Source organism: Pogonomyrmex barbatus, unplaced genomic scaffold (assembly GCF_055798465.1).
Source record: "Pogonomyrmex barbatus isolate J1 unplaced genomic scaffold, ASM5579846v1 scaffold17, whole genome shotgun sequence".
Lineage (NCBI taxonomy): Eukaryota > Metazoa > Arthropoda > Insecta > Hymenoptera > Formicidae > Pogonomyrmex > Pogonomyrmex barbatus.
The window spans coordinates 7,302,131-7,328,774 of NW_028297113.1; the positions used below are offsets into that span (position 1 = coordinate 7,302,131).

At 35.2% G+C, this 26,644-nt stretch overlaps 4 protein-coding genes across 7 annotated transcripts; 2 read left to right on the plus strand and 2 right to left on the minus strand.

Annotated features, from left to right (window-relative positions):
* Positions 1–8,306: 8,306 nt before the first annotated feature.
* Positions 8,307–10,796, plus strand: Ssu72 (Ssu72 CTD phosphatase). 2 transcript variants are annotated; one of them, XR_003096953.2, is made up of 5 exons: positions 8,307–8,722; positions 9,041–9,184; positions 9,375–9,633; positions 9,736–10,188; positions 10,336–10,796. XR_003096953.2 is itself a non-coding variant. In XM_025220026.2 (4 exons), exons 1-4 carry the CDS (start codon positions 8,640–8,642, stop codon positions 9,835–9,837), a joined length of 588 nt encoding a protein of 195 aa, XP_025075811.1. In that variant the 5' UTR covers positions 8,307–8,639; the 3' UTR covers positions 9,838–10,796. The 2 variants fall into 2 exon arrangements, 1 of the variants encoding a protein (XP_025075811.1); XM_025220026.2 differs by having other exon boundaries at positions 9,736–10,796.
* On the minus strand, positions 10,192–13,224 carry Ns3 (nucleostemin 3). Its single transcript, XM_011649329.3, has 4 exons — positions 12,967–13,224; positions 11,304–12,648; positions 10,798–11,098; positions 10,192–10,584 (listed from the first exon to the last, which is right to left on the minus strand). The coding sequence occupies exons 1-4, from the start codon at positions 13,075–13,077 to the stop codon at positions 10,443–10,445; spliced, it is 1,899 nt and encodes a 632-aa protein (XP_011647631.2). The 5' UTR covers positions 13,078–13,224; the 3' UTR covers positions 10,192–10,442.
* Positions 13,225–13,250: 26 nt separating this feature from the next.
* Positions 13,251–22,601, minus strand: Wdr33 (WD repeat domain 33). Of its 3 annotated transcripts, none has more exons than XM_089074297.1 (9): positions 22,149–22,601; positions 20,972–21,258; positions 20,623–20,892; positions 20,171–20,322; positions 17,739–17,836; positions 17,036–17,396; positions 16,739–16,950; positions 16,278–16,613; positions 13,251–16,165 (listed from the first exon to the last, which is right to left on the minus strand). In XM_089074297.1, exons 1-9 carry the CDS (start codon positions 22,150–22,152, stop codon positions 14,751–14,753), a joined length of 3,135 nt encoding a protein of 1,044 aa, XP_088930423.1. In that variant the 5' UTR covers positions 22,153–22,601; the 3' UTR covers positions 13,251–14,750. The 3 variants fall into 3 exon arrangements, with proteins under 3 accessions (XP_088930423.1, XP_011647633.1, XP_088930424.1); XM_011649331.2 differs by having other exon boundaries at positions 20,972–21,429; XM_089074298.1 differs by lacking the exons at positions 20,972–21,258; positions 22,149–22,601 and having other exon boundaries at positions 20,623–20,708; positions 20,842–20,892.
* Positions 22,602–23,724: 1,123 nt separating this feature from the next.
* Positions 23,725–26,599, plus strand: rept (RuvB-like helicase 2 rept). Its single transcript, XM_011649332.3, has 7 exons — positions 23,725–24,066; positions 24,471–24,578; positions 24,668–25,102; positions 25,177–25,609; positions 25,758–26,026; positions 26,108–26,213; positions 26,319–26,599. Exons 1-7 carry the CDS (start codon positions 24,061–24,063, stop codon positions 26,351–26,353), a joined length of 1,392 nt encoding a protein of 463 aa, XP_011647634.1. The 5' UTR covers positions 23,725–24,060; the 3' UTR covers positions 26,354–26,599.
* The last annotated feature ends 45 nt before the right edge of the window (positions 26,600–26,644 follow it).

Here is a 26,644-nt window from a genome sequence, read left to right on the forward strand (position 1 = left end):
AAACCAAGGCGGTTCTATCCCTATCGATATTACCACGTAACAATTATCTGCCCGAAATTCGTTCGTTGCACGTTGTGCTTCCACAATAAAATTCACTGTGAAATCGTATCCGAGTATAAAAATCAAATTTCAAGAACGTTATATCGTAACGATATCTGGCATCATATTTGAAAATAATTAATTTAGTTTAAAAAGACAATACCTTTTATAATAAATTAATAATCAAAAGTGAAAAATGTGCAAAAAAGAAAGAAAGAGTGGAATTATCGATTATGTTTATATAATCGAGTAACTTAACTTAATACTTTCGCTATCTTGTCTATGACGTATCGAAATAACTAATGTACGTTTGTCTGTGTCAATTCTGTCAACATTACTACATTGCGAATATTATGCTGTCATTTATAATAATAATAATAATAATAATAATAATAATAATAATAATAATAATGTGATATTTTTCATGTCTTTTGCTTCATCTGATTAAATACGATTATGCGTCCATACTACTTGCGTCCATACTTGTATTGAAAATAAAAATGAAAACAAAAGCGTCTTATACTCAATCTATGTTTGTCACGGCGACATAGCTACTACAGTACTAATCGCAATGATAAAAAAAAAAAACAAAAAAAATGACGCGAGTAACGTCTAGGACGAAGAAATTATATGCACGCGAATCACGCGTCACGCGGATAAGATTTCACGCCTCGTAAGTTTTGCAAAGGTCTATCTTTATCTTTCTTTACTTCTCTTACGCGACCGTGATCGGGAATGTCGGTTAAGAATTGCGCAAGGCGTTAAAACGCATGCTAACAATTAGGCCGTGCGCTCGGTGGAACACAAGGTGAAATAGATTTGCGAGTCGTACGCGTAAATCAGCACCCATTTAAAGGCACGCGTTTCGTTTGCCACTAATGTATTTTTACGCTTTCGGTGATGCACACGCATAATACTCGCATTATAAGATCGGATGGATAAATGTAGATAATTTGTCTAAAACGCGCAAAAGGCATACATAGATGGACATATAACATGTACTGGATAGTCACATGTATAATTCTTTAAGACTTTACCAATAGAAAGATACGTTTATAATCTTAACGTTGCAATTAAATAAATTTCTCTCTCTCTCTGTTTCTATTACGAGGTGACAACCTACATTATCCCATGTAAATATCCGGAATAAAACGGAATGCCTCCAACACAGCACGTTTCAAACCTTCATTTGACTTTTAACATCAGCTATTAAATTTTGCAGAATAAATTTCTATTAATTTCTCTTAATACCACCGCTTATCCTAAGGACAGCTTATATAACAGACTGTACAAACAAGACGGTAAGAAGCGAATATGCAAGAAGCGCTCACATATAACGTAAGATCCCAACCACCAAGTTGAATTATCTTCTTTATTTCAACTTACACTTTTGCGCATATATTTTTTACGCATGTTTTACCCATGGAGAAGTGTGCTTAGAGTTTTAATGAATTGTCGAGTGTAAAATTAAACAAACTTTAAGGACTTTAAGGAGGACTTTTTGTTAGGCTTTCAAGAAAGAAAGTCGATCGAGCACGTTCGCTAAGATCTTGCGAGATACAAAGTTTCGAGATGATATACACGAGTGTCGCGACATCAACGGACGCTTGACGACGTTGGGTAATTACCGGACGCTCGGCGCATACAAGATGTTCACGTTAGCTTTATATACGCAAATTTATCGCGTTACAAGAATGCATTATCGGAGAACAACGTGCGACGCGCGAGAAGCGAGGATCGCATAGCGATTCTAAGGACGAGTCTCGCTTTCACGCTTACAACGGAGAAGAGTTCTTTCTCGGAGAAAGCGATGCTGTTCACGTGTTCACGTTCATATTCGACGCGTAACTCCTCGCTCGACATCGTCACCGATAGCAATGGGCGTCGGCCGACGAGATTTATTCTACAAAAAATTTAATTCCGCAATCTTACAGGTAAATATACAGGTTGAAGTAAAGTAAAATTAATTATTCCATTTTCTACTTCACCCTGTACTGTGTGTTTGCTTATTATTGCACGATGTGGCTGGACATTTTCATTGCCACGTACTATTTTAATTAGAAGCAATTTTTATAGATACAAAATGAGCTAAATGGTTAATTAAAAAGCAAAAATAATCGATTACTATCTACTGTAGATTTATGTAGCTGGAATAGATAATATCATTAAATAATTATTTTTATCAAATATTATTAAAGAGACGACGATAACGTGCGTTGCGGTCGCGTTCTTGTATGGGCGTGTCTTTAAATGCGCGTAAACGGGGTCTGCCTTTTTCGTTGAAAGCGTTGAAAGCGTTGAAAGCGTTCTCCAACACCGCCCTCGCGCGAGACGATATTTTGAAACGGTAAGCGTGCAAGCGCAACGCGGCGCGGCGGGCCTAATGCGGCGGGAGAGCACCTCCGTGCACCTCCTGGAGCGGAGAGATACGAGAACCGACTGTCTCCATGAGGATCTTGGGGCAATGGCCCATCAAGGTCGCATTGCGATTGCACGCGCGGACGCACCGCGGGACTCCCTCGAGGTGGCGGAAAGGTGCGCGAAAGAAGCGCCTGACTCCACCTAACGTGGAGCAACGATCCTCCTCCTCAAGTGGTCTCGTCTGGAGTGACCTTCGTGACGTAACGGAGCGAAAAACCGCGCGAGTTCTATTATATACGAGTCCCACACGCTACTTCTTCTTATATGCCGGCAAATCGTTTCCCGAAGGCGTTTCAGGTATCGAGCGCAATTATTTCAGATATAAGAAAAGTGTGAATCGCGCGATAGCGAAATGCACCGAACGGCGAGATGATAAGTTATCATTAGATAACGTGGCACGCAGGTCTGCACGCTCGTCACGACTTTTGCAATGACGATTAAAAATACTTTCCGTACTTTCCTTATCTGATCCCACCAAATATTTACATGCGGTCGGATGGAAAAGACAGTTTATTTTCAAAATTTCTCTAGCTACATGTAAGTACATGAATGTATTTATTGTGTATATATTGTGCGTATGTATTGTGCTACTTGCTACTTGTAATATAATATAGGTACGTGCACGACATTTAGAATACAGGATATACCAAAATTACGTGATGTTCACTTTTTATTTGTAAAGTTCTATTTAATAAACTTAGGTATTTTCAAAGTTAAAGAAAAGATTTTATGTTTATGTCTCAATTTAACATTTTTAATTTAGGGAATTAATAATTTGATAATTCACTTCTCAAGCATTACATGGACCAGTAATTTCAAAAAAAAAAAAAAAAAAGAACTTTATAGAAAGATATAAATACTGGTATCAACTGATAAATTCGTAGTAACTGAAGTATTAAATCACTCGATAGTCTAAAGTTAGATGTTGTAAGGTGTAGTTAAAGTTTTGAAAAGAAAAAGGTAGACACGAAGCGCCAAAGCGAAAACCAGGCGCCTACGTTGGACACACGCCAACTATTTCGAGTCCTACAATAGTAATCTTATCGTTCGTTGCTCTCACGATAGCCGTGGTAAGCGTTAAGGCATTAATTCACACGAAAGACGTTGCGGGTCGTTGAATTTCTAACGTGAACAGAATCTATCATCGAATCAAGTATCACGTTTTAGCCAAAAATAATAAAAAGCTTTTTAGATGCTACATTATAATAAACGAAACAACAGCGAACGCGACTCGACGAGAGTTATTAAAATATTAAAAATTTACGAGATGTATTTTTAGTGCGACAAAACAGATATTTATTTTTGTTGCCAAATACAAGCGATTAATTTTTAGTCTGGCACAGCAAAATGTTGCATAATTTGTGTGTGTGTGTGTGTGTGTGTGTGATATCGCATGACAAACTAGTAATAAAAAATTTAATAGGGATTACTAGAAATTATAATCAATAAGATTAATGGAAATTAATGAAAATATTATTACGACAAAATTGTTATGTTTTGAAAAATTACACATTTCCATCAGAAAGCAACATCTGTAATCGTTGAGATTAATGTCGATTGCACAACAGCGTAACAACCAATTGATGTACAAAGTTAGTAACTCTAAAAAATAAACTTTGCTCGCGTCGGCATTTTCGTAAATAATGATATTCTTTCGCGTTTAATAAATTACTCTCAGGTTTTATAGCTATTTAGAAACAAAATTACCATGACTATTATTACTGTCGCTTTTATTAATGTCAGCCAAGCAAATACCGGAGTAGACACAATTCTACAGACTTTGGCAACCTTTGAGATTCGCTTTCGAAGCGTTTAGCTGCCTCAATGTCGAAGCCAACTCGGTGCGAGATACTTGATGCTTGCATACCGATCGAGGACAAGTCGTGACGCGAATCACGAACCGTTTTAATGACCTTTGTGCATTCACTGCTTTGCGCTTTCACGGCACTGTGGAGAGCCCTTTGCTCAAATCAAAAATTGCAATAAAAGATCCAGTTTCACAATCATGCCTATTTGAACAAACGATTCGCGAGTCAATTGATATTGTCTTAAAATTTTCCCGCTCTTAAGAATTTTTAATATCTAATATCTCTTTTAAAAATAAAATAAATTTATTATATAAATCAACTTTATAAAAGTTGGATGAAAACTCAATTGACATAGGCCTCCTTTCTATTAAATTCTTGAATCGCATTTCTCTAACTTTCGATATGCGGAAATTCTAGTTATCAAGTTGAAAACGACGGCTTTCGATTCGACGACTACAAAATTTCGTTCAGAGTTCCGATATATCCGATGGATCTCTTGCAATCGCATTGCGTCCTCCTCCTGCAGAAGAGTCGTCGTTTCCGCTCTACCGATCGCGACTTCCCCAGAAGACTTTCACAGAATCGATCGATGTGACATGAGATTGGCCAATCCGCGATTAATGCGGTTCAGGTGCGAAGGATAATCTTTTCCTTTCAATTGCGATTTATCAATTCTTATTACTCTTAATCCTTGTGAGAGATTAGCTAACTTGAAATTAATAATGGAGATCTCTTGTTGCTTCATCTGTAATCTGTAAAGTCCTCGCGATATCGCGTGACAGCGAAAAAAGTCTTCAATAAATAAATCAAAAATAAATCAAAGTTAGAAAGAAGTTAAAAGGAAATCGAAAGAGCTATTTTTACTTATTTTGTTATTTATATTAAAATGTGTGTGCGATTTCTTTGCACAAGAAATATCAAAACTAGGATTAATAAGGAATATTTCATTATTCATGCATATCCGGTTTTGGTTAAATTATTACATCTGGCTTACCAAGATGCGCATAAATAATAAAAAATGCAAAGTATTTATCTTTTTATACAACTTAAAAATTCCAAGTTTTAGTCAGACATTTAAGCGATTACGTCAGGGACTATATCCATCTTAGCCTCGTTCCACTTGATTTTAATGTTAAGTGACATATCGCGGTTATTTCTGTAAATTTGGCATCGAAGCGAAAAACGACACGAAGACAAATAGGTGTGTGATAGCGCAGAACGCGACACGTGACATTGATATTCGGAACGCGGAACGTATACATCCAGAGAAGAAGGGATAATTTAATGAACGTTGCAAAACGAATCATAAGAAGAACTTTTGACTATTCGTTTATGCATATGATATCCGTCGGATGTCAGACGTAAGCTCTCATGGCCGTAGGATTGACTTGTCATTAATATCCATGAGCATATCCGGATGCGCGTTTTCGGCATCGAGTTCGCAGAATGTAATTTACGAGTATCATGCAAGACACCGTCGATTGCACGAACAATCGATTGTGCAGTCCATATTTAGCGGTCCTCCTGTTATTTCTAGTACGCGCGCGCGTGTTGGGTGTGTGTGTGTGTGTGTGTGTGTGTGTGTGTGTGTGTGTGTGTGTGTGTGTGTGTGTGTGTGTGTCGCAATTAATTCATTAACAATTAATTCATTAACAACTCGCGATACGTAAAAAAATATATCTCGATACATTATATCCCGTATTTGGCGTAGTTGAAAAGCCTACCGTCAATCGTCGACGATATGCAACGTTAAAATCGCTATGAAATATTTCCATCTAAGTGGACTAGTAAAGCAATCACCATGCGAGGTGCAGCGAAGCACATAACACGCGCTATTATGGGCCGTACAAAGAGACGAGTCGTGGATCTAAATTGGTTTCGTCAATTCGTTTATGTGTACAAGTGTGTGGTGCACGTGCATCGACGATTCGCGAAACGAGCGCATACGGATGCTGCGATACGAGTAACTAGAACTACTCGTCGGGTAAATTTTATAATATCCTCCTCGTTGCCAACGAGATCCATTTAAATAAATTCACAAATAATGATATAGAAGCCTGAATAAGTTCCAAGTCTCAATTATTTCCGTTTATTATATCTAAACTTAATTCATCAGGAGTCCTTAATTTTTTCGCCAATTATTTGGAAGTTAAGGATATATTTTATCAGAAAAAGAAATCGATTAAGAAAACTGAAGTAATTGTGAAAAATCTATTACTGAAATCTATTACCGCATAATCAATTTTTGCTCTGTGCATGTCGATCGCAACTCTCTCGAAATATACGGTAACCGAATCTATTCCGGAGGATCGCGACACTGGACACTAGTCTTGCGAGAATCACCAAGCGCGAAATTGAAGTCTCGTCGAGACCCAGGACCCGGGGCTCGAGCCCCTCGGAGCCCGAGCCCCGCCTTAATTCGAGCCCCCGAGCTCGAGGCACGCAATCTTCGCCAATCTTCGTCGAACATCGAGTCGCGCTTCGAGTCGCGTATCCCGACGTGGCGAGGTATTCCGACGAGATATACGCGACGCTAGTGATTATTTCGCGGTTTTGTAACAGATCCGCGACCGACCATTATGCAATTTAATGACGACTCCCTTTAATTCTCCCCGATTCGCTGCGCGCGAAAACGCGAATTTCGCATGTGATTTAGCAGAACGACGCCAATCTAGAAACCGTTCAAGCTTCTCGCGAGTCATTTATGCAGAGAAAAATTAAATCATTCGAATATTCGCTCTTTAATATTTTGGCACGATAGACAGTTTGGCTAAATGACAATCTTTTAATTCTTTGTAATTTAAGCCTGCTTTAAACTTTCTTATTTTCATCTGTATATGTTGTATTATATATATATATATATATATATAAAATATTAAGTTTAGATATAATCGGGAATAATTGAGACTTGGAATTTATTCAGGCTTCTATCATTCTTTAGTACGAATTTATTTAAATGAATCTTGTTGGCAATATAAGAGAATATATATAAATTTTTTTTTCACAGCAACTGAAAAATTAAATTTAATGAAAATGAGATGTCCGAAAAGTAAAGCGCACGTGTATATGTACAGATGAATGATATAATGCATAATGTAACTAATGCAGTTGACATGTGTCAACTTTACTTACCGAGCTACAAACTTTGAGTTTTCGAACGACCATTGTTTCTCGGCGAGCAGAATGATGGGTGAGTACATTTATATACATGAGGTACTTGCCGAAGAATTTTCTTTCATGCGATAAGATAAATCACGAAACACTTTTTGATGAAATTCTGTCCGCTCGAAACAAAGCATACATTCAACTCACATGTACTTGAAATAACTTCAAGCGATTTGAAGTTTGCTCAAGATGTGCATCATGTAACTTTTTGGAAAGACTGCGACGACATTTATCGAATGTTAAACAAGGATAAGACGATACATAGGTTACTCGGCGGTGTTTCCGAACGTACCCTATGTGCTTACAAAAGAAACCTCGTTATTTCAAAATATTAAATACTTATATATTTTATAAAATTTATATAATTATATATTATAAACTTATTTTTATACTGTCTTGTAGAATACACAAGGGAAAGAAAAATTTTACTTGTAAAATAATAATTATTTATTTGTATTCGTAAATACGTAATTTAATTTAGTTTCTTGTCGACAAAGTATCGACTGATCAATTAAAAGATCGATAACTTAGGAAGTCGCAGTTATTAAATTCTCGCATATCAATTTTATAGTTTATTATTAATGTGATGTATTCTTTATAACAAATTATAAATTTAACAATGCATTATTATGTAAATATTTATCAACAATGGAAATACATATCAATAATCGATAATATCCACAGTTGGACTGGATTTTCAGGTACTTTTAAAAAGTTCCTAGAACGTTTTTAAAAATTCACCTAGGAAAAATTTATCTAGGAAACTTACCTTTGATCGGTATTCCCGTCAATGGTATTACCTTTATTTGTTCATAGATATCGTTAAAGGACAATCTCTCGTCTTTATCGACAGAACTCAAAAATTCCGAATGTGATTCTGAAAGATCGTGTGTCGCGGATGTCGCCATACCGTTCGGGTTCGGGTTGAGGATCCGGATTACTTTGAATTTCTTAAAAGAATTTCGTTTTGGCAGCCGAGACAAAAAGGAGAGACGCGGCGGTTGACATATGATCGGATTACACTACGCCTCTATTACGGCCAATTAGATTCAAATAGAAAAAAAAAGATTACAGATTTGTACTTCGCGTATCAGATATATCTTTCGTAATTTTCGGACGTAACCTTCAAACGTGAAATTATCTTTGGTTAGGCGATACGGCTCCTTTATTACGGCTCTTTCACGATTAATAAAAATTCACGCGAGGATGCCAGCGCCAAATTCTATCAGCATAGCCGTGATATGCTCCAGTAATATGAACAGAAGTATGGAGGCGCACGCTTTCCTAAGGTACTCGGTCATATGGTCGATCCATTTACGCGACGTTTAATCTGTTAAAACGGCGATTAACTTTGAATAATCGACAATTTTATTTACCGCGTTGTACGCAGCGATTTTCTCCCCCCCCCCCCAGAAATTTTTAAATTTTTGAATTATATCTCATAAAATATTCCGTGGCGAGATATAAAGCGATTTGAAGTTTTATGAAAATCAAAAATTTCAAAGAATTGGAAAAATTATTATAAAGAATCACGTATACTTGATGAGTGACACGAGGCTTGTTGCAAATTATTGACAGAATATTATATAAGAATATAATTGTTTCAGCAAAAAGGGATTTAATGTGAAATCGTTTGGTACTGGGGATAAAGTCAAATTACCTGGTACTGCGCCAGATCGTCCCAACATCTATGACTTTGGAACTTCATACGATGAGATCTACAATGATTTGTTAATGAAAGACAAGCAATAGTATCCTTTTTATAAATATAAGTCTTAATATTTCATGTGTGCAATATTAAAAATATAAATCTGTTTATTGTTTTGTAATGTTTTTTTCATTAAGCTGCTAATTTAAATTATTACTAAATAAAAAAAGTAGATTTGTTTATAATGGCTTTTATATTTTTTGCTATAGTGTTCCTTAACAATGAATGTACAGTTATACACAGAATGGTTTACTACATATGTTAGATCGGAATCGTCGGATAAAACCTAGACCAGAAAGGTTTCAATTATCCAAGGATAAGTTCGATATTCTAATTACGTGCGAAGAACGCGTGTATGATCAAGTAATTGAATGCATGGAATCTAGGACTAAAGAAGATAATCAACCTGTTCATTTGATTAATATTGATATTCAGGATAATCATGAAGAGGCCACAGTAGGATCGTTTCTTATATGCGAACTAGTGACAGTGGTATCACATTTTTTTTTTTTTTAATATTTGGAACACACATTCTTTTCTATATTTAGAAGATTTTACTTCGGATTTGATAATGTGCAAATGTTTGTGTTTCAGTTGGCCAATAGCGAAGACTTAGACAATGATATAGATGAACTACTTCATGAATTTGAATCTAAATTCGTAAGAACAATATTGCACACTGTGCTATTTTATTGAAAATCCGTCATCAACATGAAAATCATCAGGAATCCGGTGTTCATCAAATTCGAAACTATTTATAACAAATTGAATTGTGTATAATTTACTGCACGTACATATATTCATCCACTGAATCAAGTGGATTGAATTTTAACTTGAACGGAAAAATCGGTTTGTGCTTCCTACTTGACGGTTATTTCCGCGGAATCTAATTCTGATACAGTCCACTGTTGAACTTGATAGTCGATTATGAAATTCACATCACATCACGATTAAATGGAAAATGTAGAATGATGTCAATCTTTAGACATGAAACGAAGAAATATTGAGAATAAAGGAAGAATATATCTGTATATATAAATTCAGAAGGTATAAAATACATAAATCAATTATATATTTTAACATATATATGTATACATATACACGTGTACGATACATTTAAATATTGCAATATGTGTAGTGCGTGTGTGTGTGTGTGTGTATATATATATATAATTACATTTAAATGTGTTGCAGAAGAGAGAGAGTTGTGTTATATGCAACCATACAGCTACATAACGTAGCTGTTACAAAGCTAATAAATTCAGAAAATGCAAAACAATGATTTTTCACACGTTTTATATTCAATGTTGATCAAGATGAGCGTATATCCTTCGGGTCTTCTCATGTTTATTTTTATTAACATGTTTGTTTTTTACTTTCCATGGTTTCTTGTCAGAATGACCGTCAATCGATTCTGTCAAACTAACCGTTGATCCCGCGTGCCTGAAAATTAATTGTACTAATCATATGAATTTTATATACAAACATGATACTCTAATGATAGTAAGTATATAGTGTATATATATTTCGATCGTATGAGGAGTTATCCTTAGGATTATTAGAATCCAACACTTTAATAGAACTTATATATGGTTATTATGTCGCAATATTATATGTATATAAGCGACTTTTCAAATAAAACCATTTTGACATTACATTGTAGAATGTTGTAGCACGGGTCCACGAATCTTTTTAACGTGTGCGTTCTGGAAGAACTTTTGATCCAAGTCTTTCGTCGTTATCCGATATCCTTTATTTACGCGGGCCAGTCGGGGTGGTACGTGCTTATTCTCAGATATATTACGACGTCGCGGTGGAAATGTGTGAAAGGTCTCTTGCTCGAAGGTCGGTGGTGCGACACAATACAACAATCTACCATTAACGAAATCTTTTAAAATATATCTTGCTGAGCGTGGATTGTCCGGTTGGCCGTTTTGTGTCATAAAACCTCTATTATCTACAAAAAGATATAATATCTCGGTTTATAAAAATATACATTATAATTACTATAAATATATGTAAGCACGAAAATATAACATTTATAAGTGAGATATAAATATAAAATTGGAACAGAATTTTTAGATCTTAATTTCAGCATTTTTGGGGAGAGGAAAGAGGAAGGAAGAGGGAAGATTTTTTTTTAATTTAAAATGATTACATACAACCATACGCGTTCAAAAGCTCCTCTGCGGTTGGTGCACAATCCGAATCTTCTCCCTCAGGCGAAGGTAACATAAAACCATATAAATCCTCCAGAATGTGTCTAGGTATTAATGTAGCCAGCAATGTAATCGCTGGTACATGATCCCGCATTTGATCGATCGGCAATATACCATTCAAAATCATATCCGCTTTTGTACAAACGAAGCTTGGCATTACCAAACCCGGGCAATCGCATAACAGCAAATCCTTTTCCAGATAAAGCGTTTGAAAATGTTTGGTTTTGCCCGGTGTGGCAGATACGGAAACCTTTTTATCCATGAGCAAGGCATTGATGGTGGAACTTTTTCCGACGTTTGGATATCCGACTAAACCGATCGTCGTTACTCCGTCAGTGTATGTCTTATCATTATTATAAATTGTTTTAAATAATTCCACGAGATTGTCCCTGTTTAGTAATTTTGATGAATTAACTACTCTTCTTTCGTGTTTCGTTTCTGTTGCAGAGATTTTCAAATTTTCTATCATGCATTGAGTTTCTATTTTGTCAACGGTATCATCCTCCGCACTTTCATATTCCGATTCCGAGACAAATTCCGAATTCCATTCATCAGGACTACTTTCGTTCTCTTTATCATAATGATCAGTGTCGCTTTCATCTGTTGATTCTGCTTCATTTTTTTCATCTTTATCCTTTTCTTGTATCTTTTGTTTCTCTGCTAATGTAGCAGAGAAAAAAGCTACTTGTACGTTTATGTCTGTAAAATATTTCGCCCATGCCTCTCTTTGCTCGTCCGTTAAGAAATCTGCTTTATTAAGAAGAAGCATATTTAATTTATCAGGATTTACTTCTTTAACATAATGTTCCAAGTCTTCGCAACGAAAGAGTAATGGATTGCGCGCATCTACAATTTGTACAATTACATCACTGCGTTCTACCACTCTCCATAATTGTCGCCAAAATTCTAAATTCCTCTCGTAAGGCGTCAATATCAATCCCTCGGCCTCTTGCAACATGGCCAAATGACGTCTCCATTCCAAGAATGTCTCTTTCTCAAGTGCGTGTAATTCCTGGGCATTTATGGAATTGTCCCACTTGGGTCTTCTGGGTATTTTAACAAGACCTTTATTTTTTTCCTGTGATGCTAATATTTTCTCCTTTTCATTCTTTGAGAGCAAGCCACCACTATTGGGTTTCACAAATTTAATATTTAGTTTTTCTGCACTGAACTCTGTACCTGCGAGTTCAGCAGTTGATAGAAACTCTTGAAACGAGCTTTCCTCTGTAACTGATTGCAAATTGAGTCGACCCCAATCATAACCATCGTTGATCTCGGTAGTGTGAAGCTATTACAAAAAAAGGGGGAGAAAGTGAAAAATATAAAATGGAGAAGGAAAAAAAACTATTACAAAATATAGCTGTTAATGAGCCATTAAAAAATGTATCTTCTTCTTTCAGTCCTGTTGCTCATGTCTGAGCGTAGTAGATTATTTCTCTCATCAAGAAATATATCACAATGATCAAATATATAAGTGAAACAAAAGAATGCTTTCTCAAATTATACTTTTGATAAAATCCTTCCGAAATATTAATTTCTATACGTGCTATATTTGCCAAGAAAGACATGTGATACGCAAAAGAGGTTAAAAAATCGAGCATCTTACCATAGATGGTTCATTCCCGCTTTTCTTAATTTTTTTGATTCGATCTCCAAATCGATCTCTGATTAAGGACTTTCCCAAATTACCACCTCCTCCTTTGTTTTTCTTGCCCATGATTTCTATTAACGTTTATCTTTCGCAAAAACATGTGACTAATCTTGAGCAGTTCAATTAGAAGAGGTTATGTCTTGCAAAACATAACCTCACGACGATAAAGCGGACATAAAATTGATTGATTCTTTTACCGCTATACATAGAAAAATGAAGAGGCTCTCTCATTCCTAGAATTATTTTTAGAAAATGAAAGCAATTTATTGACAATTAATAAATAACGCAAAATATGTATATCGGTGAGAATAAACTTATGAATACATCGTGTTACAATTTATAACTAATATAGAATATAATTCAGAGATCGAAACCGATTCATATTCCGATCAAGTTGACATGAAAGAAAATATTTATTTTTCTTCTCTGTCGGACAAGAAAATCACAAATCGAGTTATTCGTAATACGAAACATTGAACTCATTGAATTATTATCGGTTTCGATTTCTGATGTAATTCGTTTTCTTCAATTTCATCATGATTCGATATTCGCTGAATTATTACATTTGCATATCATACAAGATCGGAGAAAACCGATCTAAATTCAATCAGGATAATTGTGACATCAGGATAACTTTCAATAATAAACTTAATAATAGTTACATAATTGTAAAAAATTATATTAAATATATATATATATATATATATATATATTTGATATTGTTTACAAAAACATTAATAGAGCCACAATTATTACAAGATTTGAAATTAGTTCACAATTCATAAGCTGTTTAAATGTACAGTATTCATAATCAAAGTTACAAATATGAAACTTATGATTTGTCCACAACGCTTTTGCTTCGAGTCCAATATTTTTGTAAATCTATATTCTCTTAAAGTTTTCAAAAATCTTATCGATTTCTTGTTTATGTCACTATTATCCCAATTGAGTTCACTCTCCTATTATATTGTACATGTGAAAACAGGGCAGAAACGAAGAGTGTTTTATTATTTCATTAATAGATAGACTGTTCTGGCACTCTCGTACTCCTAGGACGACGAACAATGGACACAGAGAGTTAATCATACATTCATGTTTAATCTCCTCTGGGGATTATATACTATCCGACACGCTCAGCACGCACGGCTGAGCAAGCTCCACACACGGAACAAGAATTTCCTCGCAAGGCAGCTTGTGAACAGTTTCTATCGGAATAATATTCGTGTCGTCGATCCTTAATGCATTATATTACAATTTCGTCTATTTCGAAAAAAAGCTGTTAAAACGTGGCAAATTGCACCACATTCAACTCTATTCAGAATAATCAAATCTGAATTAGCGATTTTCTTCTCTTTCTTTTTTTCTTTAAAGAATGTTTATCATCCTTTATACACCAGTTCACATAGACCTCCAACATAGAACGTCCGATCGTTAGTTCGCTAGGCGTGAATCGTGAAAATATATGTGTATATATTTTCACATATTGTGTATACACATTATATACGTACAGATACACACACACACACACACACACACACACACACACACACCATACATACATGTATATGAATATATGCACCGTACGCATGCAGTATGCTTATGTACACGTGAGGACACGGTTCTTGAAACGGCACATTATATATCAAGTCAAAGTTTCACTGAACAAAGTTTGCAAAACTATTTATACCGAAATATAAGAATATTATCAATAATCGCTTATTCTGAGAAATCTCCTCTAATTAGTAATTGTCCCTTCCCCTCCCTCCTCTCGGTTGATCGTTGTCACGTCCTCTACCACGATTATTATAACCACTCCTGCCCATGCTGTCGCCACCGCCACGACTCATGCCACGATTGGGACCGTTCTTGCCAAAGTTACCAAAGTTGGAATTGAAATTGTTCAATTGACCTTGTGGATTTTGACCGCGGAAATTGGATCCAAAGCCCGGGCGATCGAAATTCATTGGGCCGACATTGGGTCCGCGAAAGTTGGGCGGTCCCTGGAAATTATTGCCGAACGGCGGCGGACCCTGATTCGGTCCGAATGGCAACATCGGATTTGGTCTGAAGTGATTCGGGCCGAAATTGCCATTCGGTGGCGGACGGAAGTTGGGTCCGAAGCCACCGGGTGGCGGCCCATTAGGCCCAAAACCTGGATGCATGTTCGGATGATGCGGCATCATATGCGGTGGCATCGGGCCATCTATACCGGGCATACCGGGATGCGGTGGTTTACCCTGCATGCCAGGATGCTGTGACATATTGGGATGCGGTACTAGGCTTGGTATCGGTGGCGGCATATTAGGATTGATATTTTGCATGTTGTGATGATTCGACAGGTGGGGCATGTTAACTATATGACCATGCATACTATTACCGAGACCCATCGCTATGCCATTGTCTCGCTTGTCAAAGTTATTGCCAGCAAACGTGCCATCCAGTTTGCCGCGCGAACTTTCAGTTTTCTCATCGTCCCACCGACCGCCGGCATCATCATGCTCTAGATCGTCGTAATCATCGTCATCTAAAGACTTTGATGATAGGAAACTGCCGATGTTACGGAAATCTTTATCTGCGAAACTGTTGCCACGTGGATCGTATTCATTGCGCGAGCCGGGTCTACCGACAGACATGTTGAACCTTAGATCCTCATCTCCGCGATTACTACTCCTTGTTGGATCAACATGAACACCACTTCTCCTGTGATCTTCGTCTTGACCGCTATGGAAGGAACTACTTTCCGCGAGGTGAAGGATCGATTTGCCGATTCCAAATCTCAAATCGGTATCGCTGGACTGCGAATCCTCCGTAATTACGCCACCAAAGACCGGCTGGTGCATTTTGGATGTACGATCGCTAGCTCCACCATCGCTCCAACCGATCAGCTGATCAAACTTGCGCTTGCCACCGCGATTCAACGATTTCAGCAATTCCGGATTCTGTGCGAATTTTGAGCTGGGCAAGGGTGGCGGCAAATCTACGTCGGGTACTTTGGAATAATCAATTTCGCCATCGTCTTGCAAATATTCCTCGGCTTCGTCTATATTATCCGGTGGACCTACCACATCCCGTAACTCTTCTATCTCACCAGAGGATACTAATTTATTTATGGCATCGGTCCCTTTACTGATCGCTTCTGCCAATTTAGAGCCAGCTAAAAAAATATGATTAAATTTAATAATCACATATTTTAAATTTCAATATCAAAATCGACATATGTTCGAGACTAATTACATATATTTTAAACGAAAATGTATTACGCTTACATTCTACGGGAATCATTTTTCCGTATAATATAATAGCATTGGGTGTGACTTCGTTCAAAGGCACTGCACCCGGTGTTGTTTCTATTAATTGATTCACGAATGCATTAAGTGCTTCGACTTGCTCGATGTCCTCGGCTTCCATTTCGTTCCACTGTGCTTGAAAATTTCGCGGTATTGGTTTACTATACGGAACTTTCTTGTTGGCGAATTTCTTGCCCTCGTCCACCGCGTGATCCAAATCTAGACCAGGGATCCCGCCGTTTTTGTCCTCGGATTCACAATCGGCGTTGATTCTGTCCTCTGGTCCCATGCCAGGGATCACTGCTGCTTCATCGGCTAAGAAAGATGAAAAAGGATGAAAAAATAGTTTAACAATATGAATATTTATATTATATTATACCGTTATGATACCGTTAAAAAAAATAATTTTGTGAATTTTGTGAAATATTGATCTTTAGTACCGATTTCGTGATCGTCCACACCAGCCGCACCCGCCGGTAATGTATTGAGATTATATTTGTCTCTCATCAGATCTCCCGGTCTGTTACGTGTCCAAAATTTGGATGTGTGATCGTTGCTACCAGAACATAAGATATGACCCAATGGATGCCAAGCCAATGTCCAGACTATGCTATCATGCGCTTGTTCTATCGCTCCTACTTCCTTGTCCGCTCTAAAATTCAAGATAAAAAATTATATAACTAACTTTAATATTCATTTAACCTTAAAAAATGAGAAAAAGCAAAAGCAATATGTACCCTACGTGCCAGAAGAGTATAGCACCATCGCTACCTCCGCTACAGAAGAGACCTTCGTGACTCGGATGCCATGCAACGCTAGATGCCTCTTTTTTATGGCCACGGAAAGTTTGAACCTCTTGGCTAAGATTCCTGAGATCAAACAGTTTTAACAAGTGATCTCTTGATGCGGTCACCAACCAGTTACCATTTTCGTTCCATTTAACATCCATCACGGTCGATTTATGTGCGTGCAATGTCGCTAAAGATTGCCCAGTCTTCGGATCCCACAATTTCACTGGTTGTTGATTATCTTTACTACCAGAAATGACTAGACTCTTTTGGGGATGCCAATGCACGCACTTGACGTCCGCGCCGTGACCTGCAGAAAGAACGCTATAAAATACTGTATCCAATGCAACTTTATTTATTTCCTAAAGATGAACATAAGAAAATTTCACACGAAAAAATAATTATCAATTTTCGCTCTTAATGGCAAAATAAAGAGGCTCTAAAAAACAGAATGTATAAAATATATAAAAGAAGATGTATGTAATAAAGATAATAATATACGTATATGTATGTATATATAATTATGTATAAAAATATAGAAAAACAGGTAAAAGAATGTATATGTGTAAAATCATATAATTCGAATAACATGAGTAATAAAGAAACAAAAAGTGACTTATTTCGTAGTAAATGGAATGAAATATTTATATACCCCTAAGAATTCGTTCCTCATGACAGCGAAGAAAGTCCCAAATTCTGACAGTTCCATCGTCACTACAGGTCGCCAATTTGTGATCTGTTGGGCTGAAACTACCCGCCCAAAAAAAAAAAAAAAAACAAGTTACATTTAAACAATGCGTTACTACTGTATACGCAGTAAGAAATTATATTAATATTTGCCGATATCTATAGTGAAGAATCATAAACGAACTTGAGCAGTTCGCTAAATGATTTACATATTGAAAAACATAATTAACTGCTTATTATAATTTGGACAACATTATTACATAGCGAAAATTAGTAGAAACTCAAGTAGTAGTTCAATATTTCCAGATAGCTAAGAAAATGAATACAATTGTTGTCTTTATAAATATTTATTAAAATTTGATATAATTTTTATAAAAAATTAAGTCATTTTGTAATAGCAAAGCGAAGAAAGATCTTTTAAGAAAGAACAAGTAGCTACTTTACAAAATAAAAGAAAATTGTATGATAAAACACATGATACATCTTACGGACATTATTACGATATAACTCGCTAGAAAGTCTTTAGCATCGAATTAAACGTACATCTGTCTATATTTATTACTGATTTCTCAATATTCTTATTTAAATTACCGCATGCAGTATCAACATATATATATAAAAAAATAAAAAGGAAAATATATTATCAAATTAACATATTATTCTTTATGGATCTTTTTACAAGAAGTTATCTCAACACGTTATACACACGCGTAATTTGAAGAGAATTTTATTTCAATATGTTTGTATTAATTTATTTTTCTTTAATCTCATATCTCTTATATCTCATATCTCAAATCGCGAAATCAATGTTGAATAGGTGTAAATTATAATTAAATTCAAGCTGTAATGATGTATATTCTGTAATGATAGACCGTAGCTTCCCTTTAAAATTCTCTCTGCGTGTTTGTTACCGATATTGAAAATACGCGCGCGCGCGCACGCGGAGAGGCAGATAAGAAATGCGAGCAATATCTACACGAAGCCGTGCGCATATATTAATGAAATATATTCTTGAATTTTTACTTAAAACAAAGAAATGTAATAGAGAAAACATAGAGTCAAATCTTACGAATATCGCATCGAGGAATAGACAGAGATCAGTAATAAAAAAGGAATCTTCATAAGTATAAATATATATTGTAAATAAACAAAAAGCCATCCGCGATAGTCATATCTGGCACTCAAATAAAAACCCATTATTTGTCGGATACTAAAAGTCTCATTTTGGTAAAACTAAGATTGATTTTTGATGCCACATGACTACCGAGTGATGTATTAAGAGCAACATTTTTTCAAAATTTAACGTTTATTGCACAAAAAAATGTCCGAAGTGTACATGAATCATGTCTTATATTTGTCTGTTACGCTTTCTCTCTCTCTCTTTCTCTCTCTCTCTCTCTCTCTCTCTCGCTCTCATCTGCGAAAGGGCACAAGTGACACATAAAACTAAAGATAAAATATTTTATTTTCATAGCCATGCAATAATAATGTAATGTCTTTATTCAACTTTATTAAAACTTAAATGATATATAAAGAAGGACACAGGATATTTCATCTTTTATTTATCATTATATGGGAATCTCGACTAGGTATTGCCATATGTAGATATACGTATATATAAATATATTTTTTTCTTTTATTTATATATGTAAAACATACATCTTTGCCGAATAAATAATCTAGCCATATAAATTGCTTAAAACGAGAGCCATAAGGACCTAATAGCATTATAACTTAATTAAAATTTGTGCCACTTTGATGTATATAACGAGCGCATTATCAATACTATACGGAGTAATTAATCTTGTTAGGTCCCTAAGACTCCATAAATACAAATCATAAATCATATCGATACGCGCATATACGCAAAAAATTTACACTATCTTGTGTATCAATTTCTAAAGTCGCGATAAAAAGATTTGTTTTGCAAACTCTATTAAAATTTATTTTTAGATAATTTTATATTATTTTATATATATATATATATATATATATATATATATATATAAATATATATAAAAATTTAACAATATATTGAAAATATTTTATACGATCAGAAATTATTCCATTTCAAAAGTCTCAATTCGGCAAAAGATATCGAAAATTTTTTACACGAGTTTGATAGACTTTCAACGATTAATGTCTCTCGAACATGGTTCATTCCATAGTTCACGGCGGATATTGTATTTCGTATTCTATCCAATGTTTTATCTCGAAACTTGTCAAAATCACCTGTGTACCCATACAAGAATCACTATTGCTCTGCCAGAAACGGCACAAAACCAGAAAAGGAAGAGAAGAAGAATCACGTCCGATATCCTAACTACGGCAAGGATGGATCGATCATCGGCAACAGTGACGCAAGAGACGTAAGGACTAGTGTGGTGGATGATATACCTGAGTCCTCTAATCGCTTCTTTGTGCGCTTGAAACATCTTGACATTGTTCATGTTGCTCTGCCAATATTTCACGTAGCCCGCGTGGTCCCCTGTTACCATCCAGCTTTCGTTGTGCGACCATACCATTGTCCTCACCGGGCTGTCGTGCGCCTAAACAAAGAAATTTATTTTTCTCAAAAAATTTTTAAACCTCATATAACTCATATGACAAAATAATCTCTGCAGCCTATAAGATTCAGAGCTAGAATCACATAATTGCAAAGCGAGCCTATCTTTTGAGATATACTCTATACATATATGAAAAAGTTGAAATTATTTTATACTTTATATACGATACATTAAGAGTCAATTAAAAAATATAATATAATACATTATCAATATAATACATTAAGAGTCAATTCAAGCAAATTTCAATGTAATACATTCAAAACATAGCATATATATATATACCTGCAGAATAGTTTCAAAATTGAAAGTGAGGCCATTCCATAATGTAAATTCTCCACTCGAAGCGCCAGTGACGAGACGTCTACCCTCTGGTGTCCAAGCCATACAAAAAATTGGACAACGCATTTTATTGGTAGCCGTTTTTACAAACCTTGTGGTAACTGCATTTATTGGATTGTCTATGTAACTCGGTGGAGGAAGTAAATCGGGATAATATATTACATCTGGCTGAAGTGCGCGGCGATCCCTGTAGTCCCGTTGCCATACTCGATTCTATGGAAATTTTCAAGTTTAGACATGATCTCAAAAAACATTATTTTATTAACAAATGTGCAATAAAATTTATATTTACTTCTAAGCTTTTGATGATAGCGGAATTGTAATCGACAGTTTTTCGCATAACGGATTTCCTGAGCCTCTTCCCATCAAATTCATCTTGGAGAGTATCCTGCCCCCCAGCAACAATTTTTGGAGCGTGATAAGGTCTAAACGGTTTGAAAAACCCGCGATTGCCCTCTCTATGGTTCGCATATCGATGCTGATAGCTTCCTGATGTATTTATAGTGGTTAAATTTGGTGGTGGTGCAGACAAGTTTGGAGTCGTAGGTGGTGGCACGGACATGTTGGGTAAGCTTACAGCTGGTGGTGGATTTGCAAATTGAGTATTTGCAGACATTATCAGAAGATATAAATGCAGACAATTAATTTTGATTAAATGTTGTCCAGCTTAGATAAACAACAAGGGTCAGACATAGTTCATGATAATAATAGTTCTATAATGAATCATTGAATTCATTCTTGCAGAACATTCTGTAAAGAAAATATAAAAAAAATATATTAATCTTGAATATAAAATGAATTTTAGTAATAAAGTTTTGAAATAAAGTTTTAAATTTTAGAAATGAAGATATGTTAAACCAAACAAGAAACTAGGTTCATTCGTGTTCATTCATAAATTTAATTGTATTGTTTAAAAATGTTTGCATTTCTTTTTTTAAGTATATAATAACAAAAAAAGATCATTATTCAACAATTCAATCTACTTAAATTTTTCAATATATCAATATAAGTGATAATTAAACTGGAGCAACTTTTAATAAGCCATTATTAATGAAAAATATAATATATATAGAACAATTATATTATTTAATGTTTTTTTTTTTATCAATCTAATTTAGATCTTTATAAATTATTATAAATATCTAAATTAGATTAATCAAAATAACATAATCAAATAATAACATAATTGTTCTACATATTATATTTTTCATTAATAATGACTTATTAAAAGTTGCTCCAGTTTAATTATCACTTATAACATGTAAACTTTGCCGTAAAGGCAAATATGCCTCCAAGAGAAATCTACATAGCAATTCTTCATATGAATCTCGTGTTGAATTTGATTATTAAAATTAAGTTCTTGTCCTTTAGAAAATACCTGTCACCTTTTCTAATCGTAATTATACAAGGAATAATTAATTGATGAATCAGGCGAGAGATAATTAAAAAGAATAAAAAATGACACGTACACATCACGTTACATTATTCCATGCAACACACACGGAACACACAGACCGTGTACAATGTGATAAGATGATCGATTCCGAAGATTTTTCAATTTATTATCAGTCAATTCGGATGGACAGCCAGTATCACCGCATCGAATGAATCAGCGTTTCAAATATCAAAGTCGAATACTTTTCAACTTTTCCGTTAACGATGTACGAGACGATGTACAACATACACAACCACCAGTTCGACCGCCACGCTTTCGCAGATCGTCGTATCGTCTCGAGATCTTCGGGCTTCGTTTACAAACGCGATCAAACTACTGCCGATTGCACAACGAGCTCTCGACGAAAGCGATAAAAGTTGGGACTGAGCTGGTCGTCTCAATAACCAGCTCGCAATGTAACAGACGAACCGCGAGAATATCGTGCGCTCGCCGCAGACGCCATTACTCTCTATTGGGCGATGACATCCGCTTCGACCGCAGCTGCCACTTCCGCCGGTGTAACCTTAGGCAGGACTCACATGCCAACATCTCACACATCCGATCACAATGATCCGATATCTAATAGGATTTTTCTAGATAGAAATATTTTTGTCTCTAAAAAATGTATTCTTCCGAACGAAAACCAATGGTAAAATAGAATTTCTAGGAATTTTAATAATTACATCTCAAATTCTAAAAATCAAAGTTTTTTTTATTAAAGCCAGCGGCACACGATGCTTTTTTTCCTGCTGATTTGCTAGCTGGATTTGCGTGCTCGTTGAGCTCTCTTGTCTCTGATTGGTATATTCTTTTGGATCTAAAAAAATATATCAATCGAAGACAAGAGTTCAACAAGCACGCGAATCCAGCTAGCAAACTAGTAAGAAAAAAAAGCATCGTGTGCCGCTGGCTTTAGTATTACAATATTACACGTCCAATATCACAAGGAAAGTAGAGCGATAGATTGAATTGGTTTCGCACATGGTGTAAGAATATATGGCTAAAATAATCACCACTTCTTCCGTTCGAGACCTTAGATCGATTTCTTGGCATTATAGATACAAGGCTTAACATTCGATAAGTCCCGATCTACAATGGGTGCTTTCCATTTAGTGACACAAGTCGACACAAATATCATTTTGTCTTTGTTAATCCATTGAAAGTCAAGAAAGATAGAATAATGCTTGTATCGACTTGTGTCACTAAATGGAAAGCACCCAATAGATGATTTAAACCTTAAGCAATAAAAAATGGACGAATCATAGTCAAAGAATAGGAAAATAATCGACTATGATTGGTCAATTTTTTATGACTTAAGGCTTAAATCATCTATTATAGACCGGGACTATGCAACAAGGATTAAGGGTCTCTTTCTAATCTTTGGTTAGTCCCGATCTACAATAGATGATTTAAACCTTAAGCCATAAGAAATTGACCAATCATAGTCAAATATTCTTCTATTCTTTGACTATGATTCGTCCATTTTTTATGACTTAAGACTTAACGATTTAACGATTCTATTTCAGCTAATCACAATGTAGCAGGTCCTGGTATGGTCAATGTGATTGATAATAGTAGAATCGTCATTCGGCAACCGTAGCCGGACAATTGCTAGTCTGATAGTCTTTAGGCTGATTCCCCATGGAGCCTAACTCGCGTAAGCGTAAACTGTGTCATCCAACCAAATTGTCTTAGCTACTCTACACAAATCCGTCTAGACTCTTATTAGACGATTTGATTGGTTTACGCTTACGCAAGTTACGCTGCCTGGGAATCACCCTTAACCTACCCAAAGTCATACATGGGAGAATTCTGGTGGTATTTCTGAACGTAGTCTAATTTGGCTGCGTTGGTTGGCTGAGACCCACGCACATATTTAATCATATTTAAGGACTACAGCGTTTTATTACGTTTGCGTTGTTTGAAAAACATTATTATCATTAAAGATGTCGGTAAGATTTCTTATTTGATTAAATCTGTCATAAGCATGTTTGTCTAAATGAAAAACTATATAATCTTTTATTACAATATCTTGTTATTATAATAAGAACAATTTATTTGCGCGCGATGCCGGTTAACCTACCTTTTTTAATATACATGTGCCTGAAGAATGTTTTATTCGTATCTTGTATATTTTTACGAAAACATATATTGCTGAATTATGAAAATATTAGCTCGTTTTTATAAATGTTTATGTAAATATTTATTGATATAAATTGATTGAAATATTATTTTATGTATGCCTTATATCAGTTGACATAGCAACTGAATAATCTGTTTGATCAATTTGATTGCAGTTATATATAAATTGCATATTAAACCTTCTATCACATTCAATTGTTATTTTTTATTTCAGATGGTTGCTAATATACAAGAAGTTCGCGAGATCACTAAAATAGAACGCATTGGTGCTCATTCTCACATTAGAGGTTTAGGACTGAATGATAGTTTAGAACCTCGCAATGTAATTATTTTGTATATTGCAAAAACTCGATATTCGCATGCATTAATTATAAATAATATAAAAGCTAAAATTCTTTTCCACTATATTAGGTCTCCCAAGGTATGGTTGGTCAGCTTATGGCACGTCGAGCTGCTGGCGTTATCCTGGAGATGATTAAGGATGGTAAAATAGCAGGTCGTGCAGTTCTATTGGCTGGACAACCCGGAACTGGAAAAACCGCCATTGCTATGGCAATGGCACAAGCTTTAGGTGTAGATACTCCTTTTACATCAATGGCTGGTTCTGAAATTTTCTCTTTAGAAATGAGTAAAACAGAGGCTTTAACTCAAGCTATTAGAAAGTCTATCGGAGTCAGAATTAAAGAAGAGACAGAGATCATAGAAGGTGAAGTAGTAGAGATTCAAGTTGATAGACCAGCAACTGGAATTGGAGTAAAAATTGGCAAATTAACATTAAAAACAACCGAGATGGAAACAATTTATGATTTGGGAAATAAAATGATTGATTGTTTAATGAAAGAGAAAGTTGGTACATTTTATGTCGAATAGATTATATTTTATTTGTCTAACCTTATATTGTAACTTTGTACTAACTTTAGGTACAAGCTGGTGATGTTATAACAATCGACAAAGCTACAGGAAAGATCAATAGGCTTGGACGATCCTTTACCAGAGCTCGAGATTACGATGCTACAGGCTCACAAACACGTTTTGTTCAATGTCCAGAGGGCGAATTGCAGAAGCGCAAGGAAGTTGTGCACACCGTGACATTGCATGAAGTCGACGTGATTAATAGCAGAACTCATGGTTTTTTAGCATTGTTTTCTGGAGATACAGGGGAAATCAAATCAGAAGTACGAGATCAAATAAATGCCAAAGTTGGGGAATGGCGGGAAGAAGGCAAGGCAGAAATAGTCCCGGGTGTACTTTTTATTGACGAAGTACATATGCTGGATATTGAATGTTTCTCATTTCTTAATCGTGCGTTGGAGAATGAATTGGCTCCAGTCGTAATTATGGCGACAAACAGAGGTACGAATATGTCAACGATTAACTATATTATTATTATTATTATTATTGTTGTTGTTGTTGTTGTTGTTGTTGTTATTGTTATTATTATTATTATTGCTATTATTATTATTATTATTATTAACTAATTTCATAATTTGCAATTACGAAGGTATCACGAGAATCAGAGGGACAAACTATAAGAGTCCACATGGCATTCCGATCGACTTATTGGATCGTATGATTATTGTTCCAACAAGCCCGTATCAAGAGAAAGAACTAAAGGAAATTTTGAAAATAAGATGCGAAGAAGAAGATTGCGAAATGGCTGACGATGCTCTGACTGTACTAACGAGAATCGCTTTAGAAACGTCCCTGAGATACGCGATACAGTTAATTACAACAGCTTCTCTTGTCAGTCGTCGAAGGAAAACTACAGAAGTAAATAGGAATTACAAATCTTACGATCTATCGCATGAATGTGTTTGATAATAATGTTATAATTGTTTAAATTATATTTAGGTCAGTATTGAGGATGTAAAACGAGTTTATTCTTTATTTCTCGATGAAAATAGATCAACACAATTTCTTAAGGAATATCAGGACGATTTTATGTTCAATGAATTCCGTAAGTGTTGTACAATATAACTAAGATATATAGTTATATTGTATTTCTATATAATTCTTATGATTCGTATTTGTATAAAGTTTATCTATATTTCAACTATTTCAGCTGCAGTTGAAGAAGGCATGGATGTTTCTGCATAATAAACTATGAGTATAAAAACTAGGAGTATAAAAAAATGAAAATTTTTTTATTAAATTTTTTTAAAGTTACGATACGTTTCATAAAAATTAGTTACAATAAAAAATTTTTAAATGTGAAAAATAGTTGAAATATTTTTTCATTATATTTATTATCAGCGTTATTTTTAGTTTATAATCATCAGATTTATACAAAATAAATGTTTATCCTTTATTTTTTAAATAAAAATTTAAATATCTTAGGTCATAGTAGGTAGTTTATAAGCTTTCTACACACACACACACACACACACA